We start from the raw sequence: 17,770 nt of genomic DNA, 5'->3' as shown, positions 1-17,770 counted from the left end.
CAGAATCTGGCTGTGCAAACTTAAATGAGGCATTTACCCTATGCTTCATTTTACTAATGTGAAAAATAGAATATCTGTCTTATAAGACTATTGTAAGAATTGCATGAGAAAACAGATAAATATGTGTTGAACTGTATTCCTTCTCTTTTCCCCCACACACCTAAGAAGTAAACAAAACCAAAGTAGCTGGATAGATTCCACGTTTTGAGGCTTCATGACACTGTTTCCATTTTTCTCTGGATATTCCAACAATCTTGCTTCTATTTATGACTTTCTTTTCTAAGATTGAAAGGACTATGGGAGATAAGGTGGTGGAATATTTCTGCTGTTCACATGGTGAGATTCACAATTGTACTGATAGCTAGCTTGCTTGGAATACTTTATTAGGACCTGAATCCTAGCTCTGCTGCTAGCGGTGTAATCTTTGTGCTTTAGTTCCTCCTGATAAAGGCTTAAAGGAGAGAACTTTAAGGTACATTTCAGTTCTGTAATTCTGTGAACTCCGACAATTTTTATTCTGCCTTGAACCTGCACCACCTCAGAGATTTTTCAAAGAATAATTTTGTCCTTGCTAGCAAAAGATAAAGAATTGAGTTAAAGTAGTAAGCAGCGCGCATTTACTTTCCACAGGTTGGAATATGAGAAGAATAGAACCACTGAGCAATTATTCCTCTTTCTCATCTCAACACTTCTTACCCTTTTGCTCCCTTTCCCTCCCTCTGCTCCCCTCTGGAGGCCTTGCCATTTTCCAAATTGTATTCATGCCTTTTCCTAAATTTGTAACATTCTTTAATCAGTGTATAAAAAGACTAAGGAAGATACATAGGTATTTGACCGTGTCCTTTTCAAACGTAAATGTGTATATGAATGATTGGAGATTTTGTTAAAATACAAACTTGGATTCAGTGTGTTTAGCACGGGTTCGGATCCTGCATTTCTAACAAGTTCCCAGGTGATGCTACTACTCCTGGAATCACCCTGTGGGTAGCAAGGGGTGGAACCATTCTGTGAACTAAAGAAACCCTAAATGTAAAATTAAAAGCATAGTAATAAATGTTATATTTCAATTTTGTTTAAAAAAATCCTTTTTAACGACCTTCTCAAAAATATAATTGCATTTCAAAGCTGAAATTTCCAGAAAGGCAATGTATTATTCCTACAATTGCTCTATTCTCATGTCATTTATTAGATTATGACCTATACATTTTTTAATTTGGCAAAGTGGTGTCATTAGACAATGTAAACATCACTGGTTAATTTTTAAAACATAAACATATAAGAGAATTTAATTAAGCTATATAATTCAGATGATCAAATTATTTAAAATAAAAATTTCTCAATATTTATGACATTTTATAAGCTTTTTGTGTGTGTGTTCCAAAATCAAAGTAAACATGACACAAAATGTTATAGTGCTCTGAAATACTGCAACAGATAACTACTAGCCATCCAAAAGAGTAAATTTACAGAAATCATTTATTTATCTACCTATGGAAGCTACCTATTTTTTTTTCACTTTTTACTTAAAATTCCTTAGTATTCAATAGCATTGCTACTAGCTGACAGAAAATGTAAACAAAAATGTACACCAAATTGCTAACAGTAGTTATTTGAGAAATGAAAGAATTTGAGTTATGACATTGTTCACTCAAGAGTTATGGAAAAGTTTAAAGATTAAAAGTGGTATTCTAAAATTCCACACTGCTTCCTCTTATAAAAATGTATACGATCATTCCCCTTTCTTAATAAATATATCCTAGATTTTCTTATTTTTAGCATAAGCTCAGTAGAGTCCCAGGTTCCTGGTAGAAACTAAACAGTAACAACAACAAGAACAAGTTTTATTTAAAAATAGATATCACTTATAGGATTTCTACTATATCTGTACATTTTACTGCACTTTTCCTCATAGAAGAGAGTACTGATGAAGGATTTACCTACATGTATTTTGCAAAGGCACTGTTTTCTGTAGGCTTAATATCAAGGATGGTACCAATAAATAATAGTTGAAGAGAAAAAAATTGGTGGTCAGACAAGGTGAGTAAGATATAGCGAAGGCAATAGCATCTTAATAGAACACACTGGTACAACATAAGAAGAATTCTCAGAGTTTGTCCTCAATTATGGCCCAGAAGATGATTTTGTGTCCTAAGATCCTGTATGAGTGTTAGGCCCAAAATTAACCCTACATAACCAGTTTCAAATCCTATGAGAATTCAGTAAGTTTTTCTAATATTCAACTTAAGAAACTACAGGCTCATGCAAATATTAAAACGACATTCAAAAAGGTTTTAAAAAGGTCTTGCTAAAATATCAACAGTACCAAAAACTTTGTAGATTGGTTTTTAAAATGTTATTCTTGTAGAAAATTTTAGGCTTGCATGGAATACTGCATCTGTGAGACTCATTTACCTCTATAGTAGTATTTATCTTTTAAGCAGAACGAAGTTTAGTTTTCCTTTTAAATAAATCACCTACCACTTAATAATGTGGGAAATGTAACACAGACAACCAATTCATTTTGTTAATCAAAAAAGAAAACTGAAAGAAATGAAGCTGTTTTCAAGAGTAAGCTTCCTTATGCAAAGGAAAATATTTCTTTTTTATTAGCTCCATCTGATGGCTGATCTGGTTTTTACACACTGCCTGGAGATAAATTTCCAACAGTAATTTTGTGGTTTTCTCTCCCTCTGTCAGAAAGGTGTGCTATATTGAGAAGAGGCTACTCAGCTTTTTATGTGACTAATTAGTTTATTGAATTCTGCAAAATATTTACAATTGCAAACAGTAAAGAAATCTTGTTAATCTTGTCAGATATTGTTCCTTCCAGTTGAGGAACATAAATGTCAGTGATCAGTATTGTAAAATTTAAAATTTGAAAATATGGACATATTGTCAATATTATCCTGTATGCACATCTTCATACAAACCTCTCAGATAGGCTTAGCTTACCTCTTGCCTAATTTATGTTTGGCATGTACATGGAGATAACAAGTTGTCATACACAAAACTGATTTTATTGTCCTCATTCATATTTTATATTAATGGACCAATTTGGAGAAACCTGTTTATATGATATGCCATCCTAATGTTACCGGATATGAGCCTGCATGCTTGAAAATCTAATTCTGCCAATGTAGATAAAAACCAGCTTAAGATTTAAATGTTGAATGTTGAAATATATAACTGAGCTTAAGCATCAAATAATAAGTAAATTAAGAAAATACTATACCTCAGCATCATATTCCCATAACTGATTTCCTCTCATATGGTGGCATTTTAACATGATTACAGGTCCATTGAGTCTAGAAACATCCAAGCACAAGTCATCGGTTCGGATTTCTTTATCAGCAGTGTAAGAAAATACCTGAAAATATAAAATTCAGCTAATAAAATAATATGTATGTTTTAAAATGTCACAATAGAGCAGATCTATCCGTGGAAGCTTTTGTATCAGATAAACTTGTGTTTTCAAACGATTGCTGGTATGTTATCTTGAGAAAGTTAATTCATCTCTTTGAGTCTTTTTCCTCAACTGCAAAACAGGGACAAAGTCATCTGTTTTACGATGTTTTGGTGAGGCCTCAGTTTAACAAAACAAACTTTTAAATACCCATTATTTGCTGGCACTGTATTTCTTGCATGATACTTGCACTATAAAGCTCACAACAGGTTAAATAAAGTTTGCAAACTGCATGGAGCTCAGTGAAGGCAGTCCCTGTTCCTACTATCGTATGACAAATTCTCCAATTCTACAATGTCATTTTTTCATATAGAAGTTTAAATCTTTCTTCTGATAACATAAGTACATCGTATAAGTTTTATTAAATATTTTCAGTGAGCTTCTGAAGGTTGTAGAAGTATCTTCTCTGGAGATCTTATTAAAGGTAGGCTCTACACTTATTTCTCTAATATGGTTTGCCTAAGCTTAACTACATCAATTCTTCTGAAAATATCCAAGAAATGTCACGATGCATTATGGACTCTTTGTTAGATAATTCAATTGAACTATAATAATCTTTATTATTTTGCTCCTGGTGTGAATAATTTATTTACAACATTGATTATTAAGGTTTCATGAGGGTTTTTGTTTTTGTAGACGGAGTCTTGCTCTGTCGTCTGGCTGGAGTGCACTGGCGTGATCTGGGCTCACTGCAACCTCTGCCTCCCGGGTTCAAGCGATTCTCCTGCCTCAGCCTCCCGAGTAGCTGGGACTACAGGCATGCACCATCATGCTGGGCTAATGTTTTGTATTTTAGTAGAGACGGGGTTTCACTATGTTGGCCAGGATGGTCTCAATCTCCCGACCTCATGATCCACCTGCCTCGGCCTCCCAAAGTGCTGGGATTACAGGTGTGAGCCACTGCGCCCAGCCTCATGAGGGTTATTAAGCACATAATTATAGAATGTGTTTTCTTCTTTTAACTATGATAAGCATTGTTCAGTATTCTGTGGGTTTTTCTTTCTCCTTGCAATGTCAACAGAATACATAATGAGAAAGGTCATATCAGGGTCTTTTTGTTTTTCAAAGATATCTGATGAAATCTGAGGAAGTCAGCTTTACAAATAACATAAACTCTGGAGCTCGGTAAGCTGAACGAGTTAGTCTTGGAAGAGTTGCCTCTGCAGCACTGCTACTCAGAACTTCTATGAAGATCACAAGAAGTGGTGAGAGGAAGCGGCAAAATCAATGACGGAACACAAATACCCTCTTCTGCCAACCGCTTAAAAGGAAATTATAGGGGGCTGGGTCAGTGGGTTGGTGGCTCATGCCTGTAATCCCAACACTTTGGGAGGCTAAGGCGAGAGGATTGCTTGAGCTCAGGAGTTTAAGACCAGCCAGGGAAACATACAGAGATGTCAGCTCTACAAACAATAATAAAAAGAAAATTATCCAAGCATGGTGGTACACGCCTGTTGTCCCCACTACTTGGGAGGCTGAGGTGGGAGAGGCTGAGGTTGGCAGATTGCTTGAGCCATGATCACACCACTGCACTCAGTCTGGGTGACAGAGCAAGACCCAGTCTCAAAACAACAACAACAACAACAACAACAACTACAACCAGAAAATTCTTCACAAAGGTTATACATTTTCTCAATAATATACAAATTTGAGAAATGTGAAGTACATTTAATTGAATTATGTAAAATATATCACAGACTTCATATATGCAATTCACAAATAAATTTTCTAGGTTCATTACTTTTTCATGTTCATACGTTTTTATGAAGAACATCTGGTCACCTAAGAAGAATAAAATAAAAACTCATCAAACAGAAATATTCGTATCCTCCCCAAACAGTATTATTTTAAACACGATTACAAACTTATTTAATTACACAAGTGAGAATCTTAAGCTGAGAGAAGGAAATTTCTAGAGAAATTTCTTTTGTTCATTATAGGATTATTTCAATACTGAAGGATAGCCTTCGACATTAAAATTGCTTCCTTTTAAAGTGTACAAATGCCAGTGTAAAAGGAAACATCATAACATCCATTTCAGCCTTAATTTTCTAATGGCTCAGGCCGTTTTTATACAGTGTATTCTTCTCCAGTCTCTTAAGATAGTTTGGAAACAGTACCTGTTGAACCTTTGAGAGAGCAGTCTACCATATCCCTTGATCCTCAATTTCTAATTTAGATTCATTTGTGGTTGTTAGAGTTATAAGTAAATTACATTTAAGAAAGATATATTTGTAGAATAGTTTCTGTACTTATATGTGTATATAAATTATATGTCTGCTAAATTTTTTTTGGCCTTTGTACTTGAAAAAAAATTAACAGATGTTAAAATATTTGGCTCACAAGCAATTTTTGTTAAAACAATCTGTAGATAATGCTTCCTTATTTTTCTTGGATTAATGTAAAATCAGGATTAATTTGCTTTTTGTACCTGGGAAATAATCTCATTTGTATGCTTGTTTCTAGGATGTCTTTTACTCTTTATAATAACAAAAAGTCAGTGCGTGTCAGTATATATATATCCTTCTTGATTTTATCTGGAAATTATTAGGTTTGATCTCAATTATTTATCATTTATATCCATTAGCTTTTTAACTCATAATTGTCATCATGAAAATTTTTTCATATTTACTACTGTAAAAGGTTCATGGAATTCACTTTGGGTATACTGAAAATATTATATGTGAAATATTTTGCAGAGATTCTGGCACACAGACAAAATTCAGTAGCTGATATTTAGAGTTATTATTCCCAGTCTTGGAGTTAATCCCAAATTGAGGATTTCTTCCCAATACTGCCAAGAAATTTTAGTATAAGGGTCCAGCAATGTTTGCTCTTGCCTGTCTGTGCTGACCCCTTGGCCACTGCACAAGTCCCGAGAGAGAGTTTATAATACCTGATGACAGATGTTTCTGATAATTTCAGCGTTGTATTATGACCCTCTAGATTAACTACTTATGAGTTCCTTTATGACTTTGGGGACAATCTCCAAATCTCATGCTGTATTTCCTAGGAAGCAGCTATTCCCTATAGCTGCTGCTTGTTTTTCCGTCTCACTACTCCACAGACACTCTCAGTTAGTAGGTGTAAGGCCTAGCCTGTCCTTGCTGTGGTTGAAACCTTTATGCCTGACTATGTGAGTTAAAATATTTCTAACCTGCACACCAATGAAGCACTTTACCTTAAACTGTCACAAATGCTGATAACTACACTATACATGATTGATTCATTCATTAATAAAATCTCATTGTACATTCTCTTAAAATAATGGAAACTATTCTTCTTCCTTTTCTAATTATCTCTCAAATTGCTTTATCATCGGTTACCAATACTTAGTAAAGCAGAACTGTGTTACATGAACCATAGATTTAACATGTTTCCATTTGTTCCAGTGCCAGCCTGACTTTAATGACAATTAATTGGTTCAAAGTCTAATCACTTTAATTAAGCTAAGGTGACTAGAAGCAGGGAAAAACAATCAATCTCTGTGCCTTTCCTTCCATTATAAAAGAGGAAACAGGGAGAATGTTAACATTAATTGAACACTACCTTTTTTAAAAAATGTGTTCTATGCTTCATATATATTAAATAAATTTGCTCTATTCTTTTATTGTGCAATTACATTTATATATTTCTATGAATGTATACCAACTTACAGTACTGCAAAATGTAACATGTAGAGCTCTTTGTATGAATCCTATGGATTTAGTAATTTATAGCGTTTTTAAAATTCTGTTTCACACTTAATGTTCATGTTGTCTAAACTGTAAAATTATGAGCTATCTAGTATCACATATATTCTTATGTAGTCCTTCAGTCAAGCTAGGTCTACAAACAACCACTAAAATGGCCATTTTTGAGTCAACTCTTTTAATCTCAGCTATCTTATAAGATGGTGATAATGACACAGGTGATAATGTCTATGCTCCAATTTGTGGACCTTGTTGATTATTATGCCTGTAATCCCAGCACTTTGGGAGGCCGAGGCGGGCGGATCACGAGGTCAGGAGATTGAGAACATCCTGGCTAACACGGTGAAACCCCGTGTCTACTAAAAATACAAAAAATCAGCCGGGCTTGGTGGCGGGCGCCTGTAGTCCCAGCTACTTGGGAGGCTGAGGCAGGAGAATGGCATGAGCCCAGGAGGTGGAGCTTGCAGTGAGCGGAGATTGCGCCACTGCACTCCAGCCTGGGCTACAGAGCGAGACTCCTCTAAAAAAAACAAACAAACCAACAAACTAATTAATCACTGTAATAACTCAGTTTTTATTGTTTACTGTTGTATTAGTTCACTAGGGCTGCCATAACAAAGTAGTATGGACTGGGTGGACTAAGCAACAGAAATTTATTTCCTGACAGGTTTGGAGGCTGGAAGTCCAAGATCAAGATCTTAGTAGAGTTGGTTTCTGCTTAGGCCACTCTCTTTAGCTTGCAAGAGGGATCTTCTCCATGTGTCTTCACATGGTCTTCCTTCTCTGTTTGCATGTGTCCTAATCTCCTCTTTTTATAAAAACACCAGTTACATTAGATTAGGGCACCCTAATGATGCCATTTTAACTTTACCTCTTTAAAGACTCATCTCTAATATGGTTACATTCTAAGGAACTGGGGGTTAAGACTTCAACATATGAATTTCTAGAAGAGCACAATTCAGGCCACACCACCACTAACCCTTTAAAATGTATTGGAGTAGATAACATATTTTTCCTTATTCCTAAGTGAAAAACATAGTGTGCATGATTTATTTAATTTTTTTTTTTTTTTGGCTAACCTGTTTAGGTCATCTTGGGATTCAATTCAGAAATTAGAATATACTGTTTAGTAGTACTAATCAAAACTCTAAGTGCAATGTAATATCAAATAATTCCCCCTTCTTCATATTGGGCCTAATTTATGTTGGCAGCCTGCAGAGGCAAAGGCTTTTTCTGTTTTACGACTTAAGCTTTTTTTTTTTCCCTCACTGTTCCTACCCACTCCCAAATTCACCCAGTCTGCTAATCAGTTTTTTATTTTTTATTTTTTCATTCTTCCAGAGTGGCAAAGCTGTAAGAGAGGTCTTACTTGAACTGTTTTGTATAACTCCTTCCTGTTCTCCGGCCTGCCAGAGATTTAAAGCTCCCTGTCCTGAGACCATTAGGATTTTCTTAGAGATTCCCACCTCTGAGCACCTCTTAACTGAAGTGCAAAGAGAGAGGACAATGCATATTTTATAAGTGAGCCACTTTTTGTGAAAACTCTGGGACGCAGGCTAACCTTAGGCAGTGCAGTCAGCTCCGTGTATTCACTTGTCACAAGCCAGCCTTATCATGTGTGAGTCAGGCCACAGCCTGCCATATTCTCAAGTACCAGAAGCATATACCAAGCTCTCCAACTGGCATCCTACATAATTTGCAGGTCCCAGTGCAAAATGAAAATGCAGAACTTATTGTTATAAAATTACCAAGAATTCCAAGATTGTAGGGCTCTGTGTGATTGCATGGGTTGCAAACTCAAGAATTTCCCGGCCTTGAATCCTCCTCTTACTGGAAGCTAGAATCCCAGCCCATCTCCTCTAGAGGGCGGGCAACTAATCTCTCCAGGCAAAATAGTATAATCTTCTCCATATTCTGATAGCTTCCATTATGGGTTGAACTGTGGCTCCCCAGATGATATACTGAAGTCCTAACCACCAGTACCACAAAATGTATACACTTATGGAGATAGTCCTCATGACGAAGTCATACTGGAGTAAGATGGGCCCTTCATCTAAAAGGACTGGCATCCTTATAAGAGAATAGAGACACAGAAAAGACAGCCACGTGATGATGGAAGTAGAGATTGGAATGATGCATCTACAAGCCATGGGACACCAAGGATTGTTGGCAAACACTGGAAGCTAGAAGAGGAAAAGGATGATTCTCCCTTAGGTTTCAGAGGGAGTATGGCACTTCTGACACCTTGATTTCAGACTTCTAGCCTCCAGAACTGTAAGACAATAAATTTCTACGGTTTTAAGCAACCTAGTTTGCAGTAATTTGATACAACAGCTCCAGCAAACTAACATACCTCCTTTTCCTCCTCATGCTGGTTGAAGCGTCTGAAGTCACGAAATCAGATTTCCAAAGTGTCTTTGCAAATTTTGCACAGGAAAATATGATTTTAGATTGTCATTGCAAATTTTGCATAGGGAAATCTGATTTTACATTTCACATTTATTGTATCTTGGTATCTGGGCTGAAATTTTAACATCCAGTTATACTTTCCAATAGCATAAAATCAACCATTTTCAAAATACTTTTCTATTATAGCTATATCTTCATAAAGGTGTTTTATAATGTGACTAGGTGATTTTCCTGATTTTATGTATACTTTATTGAGGTCATAATGATTTCTGCCTCTGAATTTATGTTGTAATCAAATGAGTACTATCTATAATAGATGATACTATATATAAAGCCAATTCAAATCTCAATTCCTTTTAATCTCAGTATTTTTCTTTTCATAGATGATGTTTTAGTCTGATCTCACACTGCTATAAGGACATACCCAAGACTGGGTAATGTATAAAGGAAAGAGGTTTAATGGACTCACAGTTCCACATGGCTGGGGAGGCTCACAATTGTGGTGGAAGGTGAAGGAGGAGCAAAGGCACATCTCACATGGTGGCAGGCAAGAGAGTGTGTGCAGGGAAACTGCCCTTTATAAAACCATCAGATCTCATGAGACTTATTCACTATCATGAGAACAACATGGGAAAAACCTGCCCCCATGATTCAATTATCTCCCACCAGGTCCCTCCCATGACATGTGGGGATTATGGGAGCTACAACTCAAGATGAGATTTTGGTGGAGACACAGCCAAATCATATCAGATGGTAAGCATTCTTTCTTTTTCACATACATGTATGGTTTGTTCTGGATTTTTCTTTTTAGGGAGAATGTCCAAAGACATTTTACAATTCTTCAAATACCTAAAACAACATCTAAATAATTTCAAGGACTTCTCTGAGAAGGATCTAAAATATTCTGTTAAATCAATTTTACATAATGAAAGACTAGGTGTCCACTTTTTTTTAACAATTGTATTACATTTAAAATCCTAATTTATGTATAGTTACTTCTTTTAAAATACTCTTTTTTCATGACCCTTTAGAAAAACTGCAAACAAACGTTTGCTCAAATCTCTAGCATGAGCCTGTGCTAATGAAACCTTGTTCCAGCAGTACAAGTTACAAAGCAAGAAAGCAAAGGCATTGCTGTGTTATTGGGACCTGAATCTTGTCTCTTTCTGCAAAGGGCTCAGGAATTAAATGCTCTTTACTTGCTCTATCTTGCCACAGGGTTTCTTTCTTTCCTTTTTTAAATCCATAGATGAAGAGGGGTGTGAGTGTGTATGTATGTACATGCGTATACACAGGCATACTTCAGAGATACTGTGGGTTCAGTTTCAGATCACTACAATAAAACAAGTATCACATTTAAAGCAAGCCACATGAGTTTTTTTGTTCCTCTGTGTGTATGAGTTATGTTTATACTATACTGTAGCCATATTAAGTGTGCAGTAGCATTGTGTCTCAAAAAACAATGTATATTCCTTAATTAAAAATACTTTATTGCTAAAAATGCTAATAATTATCCCAGCCTTCAGTGAGCGGTAATCTTTCTGCTGATGGAGGTCTTGCCTCAATGCTGATGGCTGCAGATTGACCAGAGTGGTGACTGATGAAAGTTAGGTGGATGTAGTAATTTTAAAAAATAAGACAACAATGAAGTTTATCACATCGATCAACTTTTCCTTTCACTAAAGATTTTTCTGTAGCATGTGATGCTGTTTGATAGCATTTTACCCACAGTAGAACTTTTTTCAAAATTTGAGTTAATCCTCTCAAAACCTGCCACTGCTTTATCAACTTGAGTTTATGTAATATTCTAAATACTTTGTTGTCATTTCAACAGTGTTCACGGCATCTTCAATAGGAGTAGGTTCCATCTCAAGAAACCACTTTCCTTGATCATTAATAAGAAGTAATGCTCATTCATTAAAGTTTTAGCTTGAGAGTGCAGCAATTCAATCACATCTTCAGGCTCCACTCCTAATTCTAGTTCTCCTGCTATTTCCACCTTATCTGCAATTATTTCCTCCCCTGATGTCTTGAACCCCTCCAAGTCATCTAAGAGGCTTGGGATTAACTTTTTCCAAACTCCTGTTATTGTTGATATTTTGACCTCCTCCCATGAATCACAAATGTTATTTATGGTATCTAGAATTGTGAATACTTTCCATAAAGTTTTCAATTTACTTTGCCCAGATCTATCACAGGAATCACTATGGCAGTGAGAACCTTAGAAAATGTATTTCTCAAATAGTAAGACTTGAAAGTTGAACTTACTCCTTGATCTATGGTCTGCAGAATGAATATTGTGTTAGCAGACATAAAAACATTAACCTCCTTGTACATCTCCATCAGAGCTCTTGGGTGACCGAGTAAATTATCAATGAGGAGTAATATTTTAAAAGGAATCTTTTTTTCCTGAAAAATGGGTCTCAACAGTGGGCTTACAATATTTACTACACCATGTTGCAAACAGATGCGCTGTAATCCAGGCCTTGTTGTTCCATTTACAGAGCACAGGCAGAGTAGATTCAGCATAATTGTTAAGGGCCCTAGGATTTGGGGAATGGTAAATAAATGAGCATTGGTTTTGACTTAAAGTTACTCGCTGTATTTTTCCTAACAAGAGAATCAGCCTGTCTTTTGAAGCTTTGCAGCCAGGCATTGACTTCGCTTTTCCAGCTATGGAAGTCCCAGATGGCATCTTCTTCCAATTGGGTGCTGTTTTATCTACATTGAAAATCTGTTGTTTACTGTATTCACATTTATCAGTTATCTTAGCTGGATCTTCTGGATAACTTGCTGCAGCTTCTCCCTCAGCACTTGCTACTTTACCTTGCCCTTTTATGTTGTGGAGAGAACTTCTTTCCTTAAAACTCATAAATCAACTTCTGCTAGCTTCAAACTTTTCTTCTGCAGCTTTCTCACCCACCACAGAATTAGAGTTAGGGCCCTGCTGTGGATGAAGCTTTGGTGTAAAGGCATTTCATAGCTTGTTTGATCTTCTATCCAAACCACTAAAACTGTCTCTATATAAGGAATAAGGCTGTTTGCTCTCTTTTCATTTATGTGTTTACTAGAGTAACACTTTCAATTTCCTTCAAGAATTTTTCCTTTGCCTTCACTATTTTGTCAGCTGTTTGGTGCAAGATGCCTACTTTTTGCCCTGTGTCGGCTCTTGACATACCTTTCTCACTAAGCTTAATCTTTTATAGCTTTTGATTTAAAGTGAGAAACATGTGACTTTCCTTTCACTTGAACACACAGATGCCACTGTAGGGTTATTAACTGGCCTAATTTCAACATTGCTGTGTTTTAGGAACAGGAATGCCTGTGGAGCGAGAGATAGGGAATGGCCAGTCTGTGGAGCAGTCAGACTACACACAACATTCATCAGTTAAGTTCACTGTTGTTATATGGGTACAGTTTGTAGCACCACAAAACAATTACAATAGTCAGTGGTGGCAGGCGCCCGTGGGAGGTTAAGGCAGGAGAATGGGATGAACCCGGGAGGCGAAGCTTGCAGTGAGCCGAGATCGCGCCACTGCACTCCAGCCTGGGCGACAGAGCGAGACTCTGTCTCAAAAAAAAAAAAAAAAAAATCACTGATCATAGATCATCATTACAGATAAAATAATGATGAAAAAGTTTAACATATTGGGAGAATTACTAAAGTTTGACACAAAGACTTAAAGTGGGCACATGCTGTTGGAAAAATGAAGCCAATAGACATGCTCCATGTAGGGTTGTCACATTCAATTTGTTAAAAAGTGCAATATCCGTGAAGCGCAATAAAGCAAAGAGTAATAAAACAATGTATGCCTAGATACATATACATATATTCATTTTTGTTTTATTTGTATTAAGGTATAGTTTACAAATGAATATATATTTGAATTCAAAATGTCTACATGTATATTTGGTGCAGCTCTATCATATAGGTTTTGATTTCCCTACATTTAAATTGTAAAATACTTTTCTTGTGCGAGTTCATCAGGACAATATTTACTATAAAAGTTCACAGTTTGATATATATCGAATTATGCCAACTGCTTCGCTAAGTGAAACTGAAGCCAAAGAAGTTACAGGATTCACCCAATATGTCTGAGCTGCTTAGTGACAGAGGTCTCTCTGTACCTGAAGCTCTGCTATTTGCCACTATTTGTCCACGTGCTTAAACTTCTCTTTACACACCCATTATTTAGTCATTTTGGACCTTTGCATCATCTGGGAGCTCTCTTTAGGTATTTGGAAAGCAGTCAATTTGAAAAGCGTGTCAACAAAAATCCAGAAATAAAACTTGTAAGAAAATAAGCTTGTCATAATGATTTTCTCCCTCATCTGTAAAAATAACCCAAGAAAATCTGTATTGAAATCAGAGAGAAAACTGTTTAGCAACAAAAATCATACCTTTAGCAATGTGAATTATTTTTTAAAATATTATCTTCCTCCATATTCACACCATCCTGAAGTCAGCATGGAGAATTCATAGATGGAATTGAATTCACCAGTGGAGCTGCCAAGTTTATTCCCAGACAGTACATTTTCCTATGCCTGAATTGATTTCAGGTTTCATGTATAGGCTGTTAGCTCAGTGGTTTGTGCAGAGGAGGGTCAGAAGGAGTAAGTAGCATCCAGCTGTACACTCTTAACTTACTCTTACACATCTAGATGATATCACTTATTTTTTACAGCTTTAATGCTCTAAAATTCTACAACTAAAAACAGGTTGTGGGTATGCATCTTATATTCAGTATTCTCATCCTGTCCTCAACATCATCTGTAAAGCATTCACTATTTCTGCTTTCACTTCAATATAACAATATATAACAATGTGATGCTTAATTTGCACTCAGCAAGCCATCTCATTCTTCCATCCCTGACCTGGTATGTGCTGATTACATCACTAGGACTATCCTTCCCACTCCGCTTTGCCAAGCAAAAGGCTAATCTCCTTAAAGTCTTCATACATTCTTCAGTTTTTTCATTTAGCACTCTCTTACCATTTTTACCCAGATAGTCTATCTGCCATTGTACTGCAGGTAGGTATCATATCTGTATATATTTGGAATTGGACAATACTGCAACAATGAGCTCTAGAAGATTACACAAACCTAAGCTTGAGAGGTATGACTCAGGACCAGGGTTACTGGGAGTCTTTGTCAAAATGTTGGATACCTCATCTGAGAAAAGGGATAAATATATGCCTCCTCTTTCATAGGCTATTTTACAGACTGAATAAGCCAAATTCATGTAAGCTCTAAACAAAGCATTTGCCTCAAGTAATATCTAAATATTAGTGATTATCTGTGCAATATTCATGCATAAAATCTACATTTGATTATATTCTATCTCATCTTTTCCTATTGGTTTTTATATTCTTTTAAAAAAATCTTGTAGACTCAATAACAATGCTAAGGATATATTTTGAATCCCTATGGAAACTGTTCTAGTAGGAGAGTAGTGTCCAATAATTACGAATTGAATTCAAATGAAAATAATTTGTCTTCGAAATTCCCTAGTCTTTATGGGAAACAGAGCAAGAGTGCAAGATAATACAATAAGCCATATGCAGTAATATAATAACAAAATGTGACTGACATTTCTATTCTACTTCATTGTTAAATCCTCCCATTTTAAACATTACCGATGTTAAATTTTATGTAATTTTAATACTTGACTCTGCCCTGAAGGGTTTTAAAGGAAGTCTACAATTTGGGAAATCTAATTTATAAACATTACGCTCCAGATACTTATATTTTACTATTGCAGTATTGAAGAATATAAATTGCAAATTTAAGCTCAGTTGGGAATCCCTTCCAAAATATATCCCACGAGTTATGCTTGAATGTACAGATATTGCTTTTTATGTGACTGATGTACAATTTGCAGATGACCCAAGGTTTCTGTCCCCTGGTATACATGCCCTGTATAACCTCTTTCCCTTAAGTGCAGGACGGACTGTGACCATGACAGGACAGTCATTTCAAGATCACATTACATTATATTACAAAGATATTAGATACAACCTTGGGTTAGCACTGAAGAGAGGGAATCTCCTGCTGGCCTGATGATGAAAACTGCCATGATTTGGAGAGAGCTACATGGCACATAACGGAGGGCAGCCTCTAGCTGCTCGCAGAGCGCAACCCTGGCAGAGATCCAGACAACAAACAAAGATAGGAAGTCAGTCTTACAGCTGCAAGAAACTGAACTTTGCCAGGAACCAGGGAGGTTGGAAGAGGAATCCCCTGAGGCTCAGTTGAGATCACAGCTCTGGCCAACACCTGAATTTCAGCTGTGTGAGACCCTGAGCAGAGAACCCAGCCACACTGTGCCTGAATTCCTCTTACAAACTGTGAAATAATAATTTTGTGTTGTTTTAAGCCACTAAATTTGTAGTAATTTGTTATGACACGATAGAAAACTAATATGGGACCATTAGGAAAAAGGAAACATGCAAAAACTAGAATTGTTCTCACCATGTGAAACATCCCATGACCCATCTCTATCATTCTATTTCTCAGCTATTCAATCATCTATTTATTCAACATACTTTTCTGTGTGTTTAATGTGTCTGGTTTATCCAAATTACACATCACCTTCATTAACTGCTGAATTCAATACACATACATCTAACCAAGTGTTATCATTTCTGTAAGAATTTCTCCCACTATTCCAACCTCATTTGAACTCTCTTCTTTTTGTAATGATCTTCTAGCAACTTATCTTTCTCTTGATGGTATATTCGCCTATGTTTTTTCAACTGGATCATTCCTTAAGTATTTATTCTATGAAGAACTGGCTTTTGAACATATATTTCAAGGCAAGAACACTGAATCCTAAATGAGATATTCTTCTTCAGCAACGGGCAACATACATACATACATAGTTTCCCTTTATGCTAGTCTCATTAGTTGGTACCATTGTGCAGCAAGATACCTGGTCTTTGAGGTTCTTACTGATCTAAGCATGTGAATGTAAAACAGACATAACAACAATAAATATATCATTCACATGACACCTAGATAAACTATTATATTTTAGTGTTTGTTTCAATAGCTGAAAAATAATGATAAAAGACTTTTTGCTATCCCATCTGAATGTCTTTTATGGGTGTTTTTGTAACATTTCATATAATTTTAAAAGTTTTCACTTATATCTTTAGACACTTCTTAAAACTCTGGTATATACTATACCAGATATATTCAGGCATGTAATTAGATAAAATTGTTACATATATAAAGAGTCTGAAAAGCCAAATTATAATATCCTAAATGGCACAATGATATACTTACGTATTACTTACAACTCTCTATCTGTAAAGGGAGAGTACTCTTCACTAGACACAATATTCAAAACTTACCTTGCAATTATTACCACAATGCTTGCATTGGGTGCAAATAATACCAAAGTTTTCTAGATGGCTTCAAGTTTAAAGAAATCTTATTTACTTATAGCATCTGTCAGTATTGCTACAAACTAAGAGCAGGGTCTATTTAGTTTGGGTTCCCCCAAAGGCAGACACTGAGACAGTAATTCAAGTGCAAGTAGTTCATTAGGAATACGATCTCAGAAAAGTCAAGTATGGTGGTAGGGAAGAGAAAAAGGCTAATACATGGTAAATTATCTAATTAGTTACACTGTGAATAACTAGAGCTTAATTCTATTGGGGATCCCTGGCAACCAGTGTAGCATAAGCACGTCAGAGTCAGTCCCTCAAAGAGTGACAGGGCTGAGATATTTATACATCATCTGCCCTCAGCTTTTGCTTGAGGTGAGCTTCCAGGGAGCAGAATTTAATGTGACTGATGAGCAAAGCAGCCTCTTTTGGTTAAAAGACCCCCAGAGGGTCAGAGGTGCTAGCCTTTTGATGTTGGGCTGGAAGCAAGGGGAGAAACAACGTTTTGGGAGCAACTGTTGTGTGTTACAAAAGACAGTGGTCATTTAAAATATACTGCATATTAAATATGATATAGCACATACAGTATTATTCCTTTTTTGCAAATTAGGATTATGAGGTTTGCAAAGGTTAAAGAAGTTCTACAAAGTCACTCCGTTTGCAAGTGGGAGAGCCAGTCTTTGAACTATGGTCTGTCAGGCTCCAAGTCCCATGTTCTTTCCACACAATTAGCATTTCACTTCTTGGTGATACTTCTCAAACTCTAGAGTTTATTCAGATTTCATTAGGTTTTCCATCATGTTCCCCTACGAA

General features: G+C 36.1%; 1 protein-coding gene across 11 annotated transcripts in view; it reads right to left on the bottom strand.

The window, feature by feature from the left end:
* Positions 1–17,770, bottom strand: part of GALNT13 (polypeptide N-acetylgalactosaminyltransferase 13) — a 580,804-nt gene that overhangs the window by 11,705 nt on the left and 551,329 nt on the right. For all 11 annotated transcript variants that reach the window (XM_002812491.6, XM_024243884.3, XM_054549372.2 and 8 more), the window contains one exon: positions 3,233–3,367. In XM_002812491.6, coding sequence (XP_002812537.1) covers positions 3,233–3,367 — 135 coding nt within the window. The remainder of the gene's footprint in view (positions 1–3,232; positions 3,368–17,770) is intronic.

This window comes from Pongo abelii, chromosome 11 (assembly GCF_028885655.2).
Source record: "Pongo abelii isolate AG06213 chromosome 11, NHGRI_mPonAbe1-v2.0_pri, whole genome shotgun sequence".
Lineage (NCBI taxonomy): Eukaryota > Metazoa > Chordata > Mammalia > Primates > Hominidae > Pongo > Pongo abelii.
The sequence above is the reverse complement of the archived record's forward strand: the minus strand, read 5'-3'. Positions and strand labels throughout refer to the sequence as shown.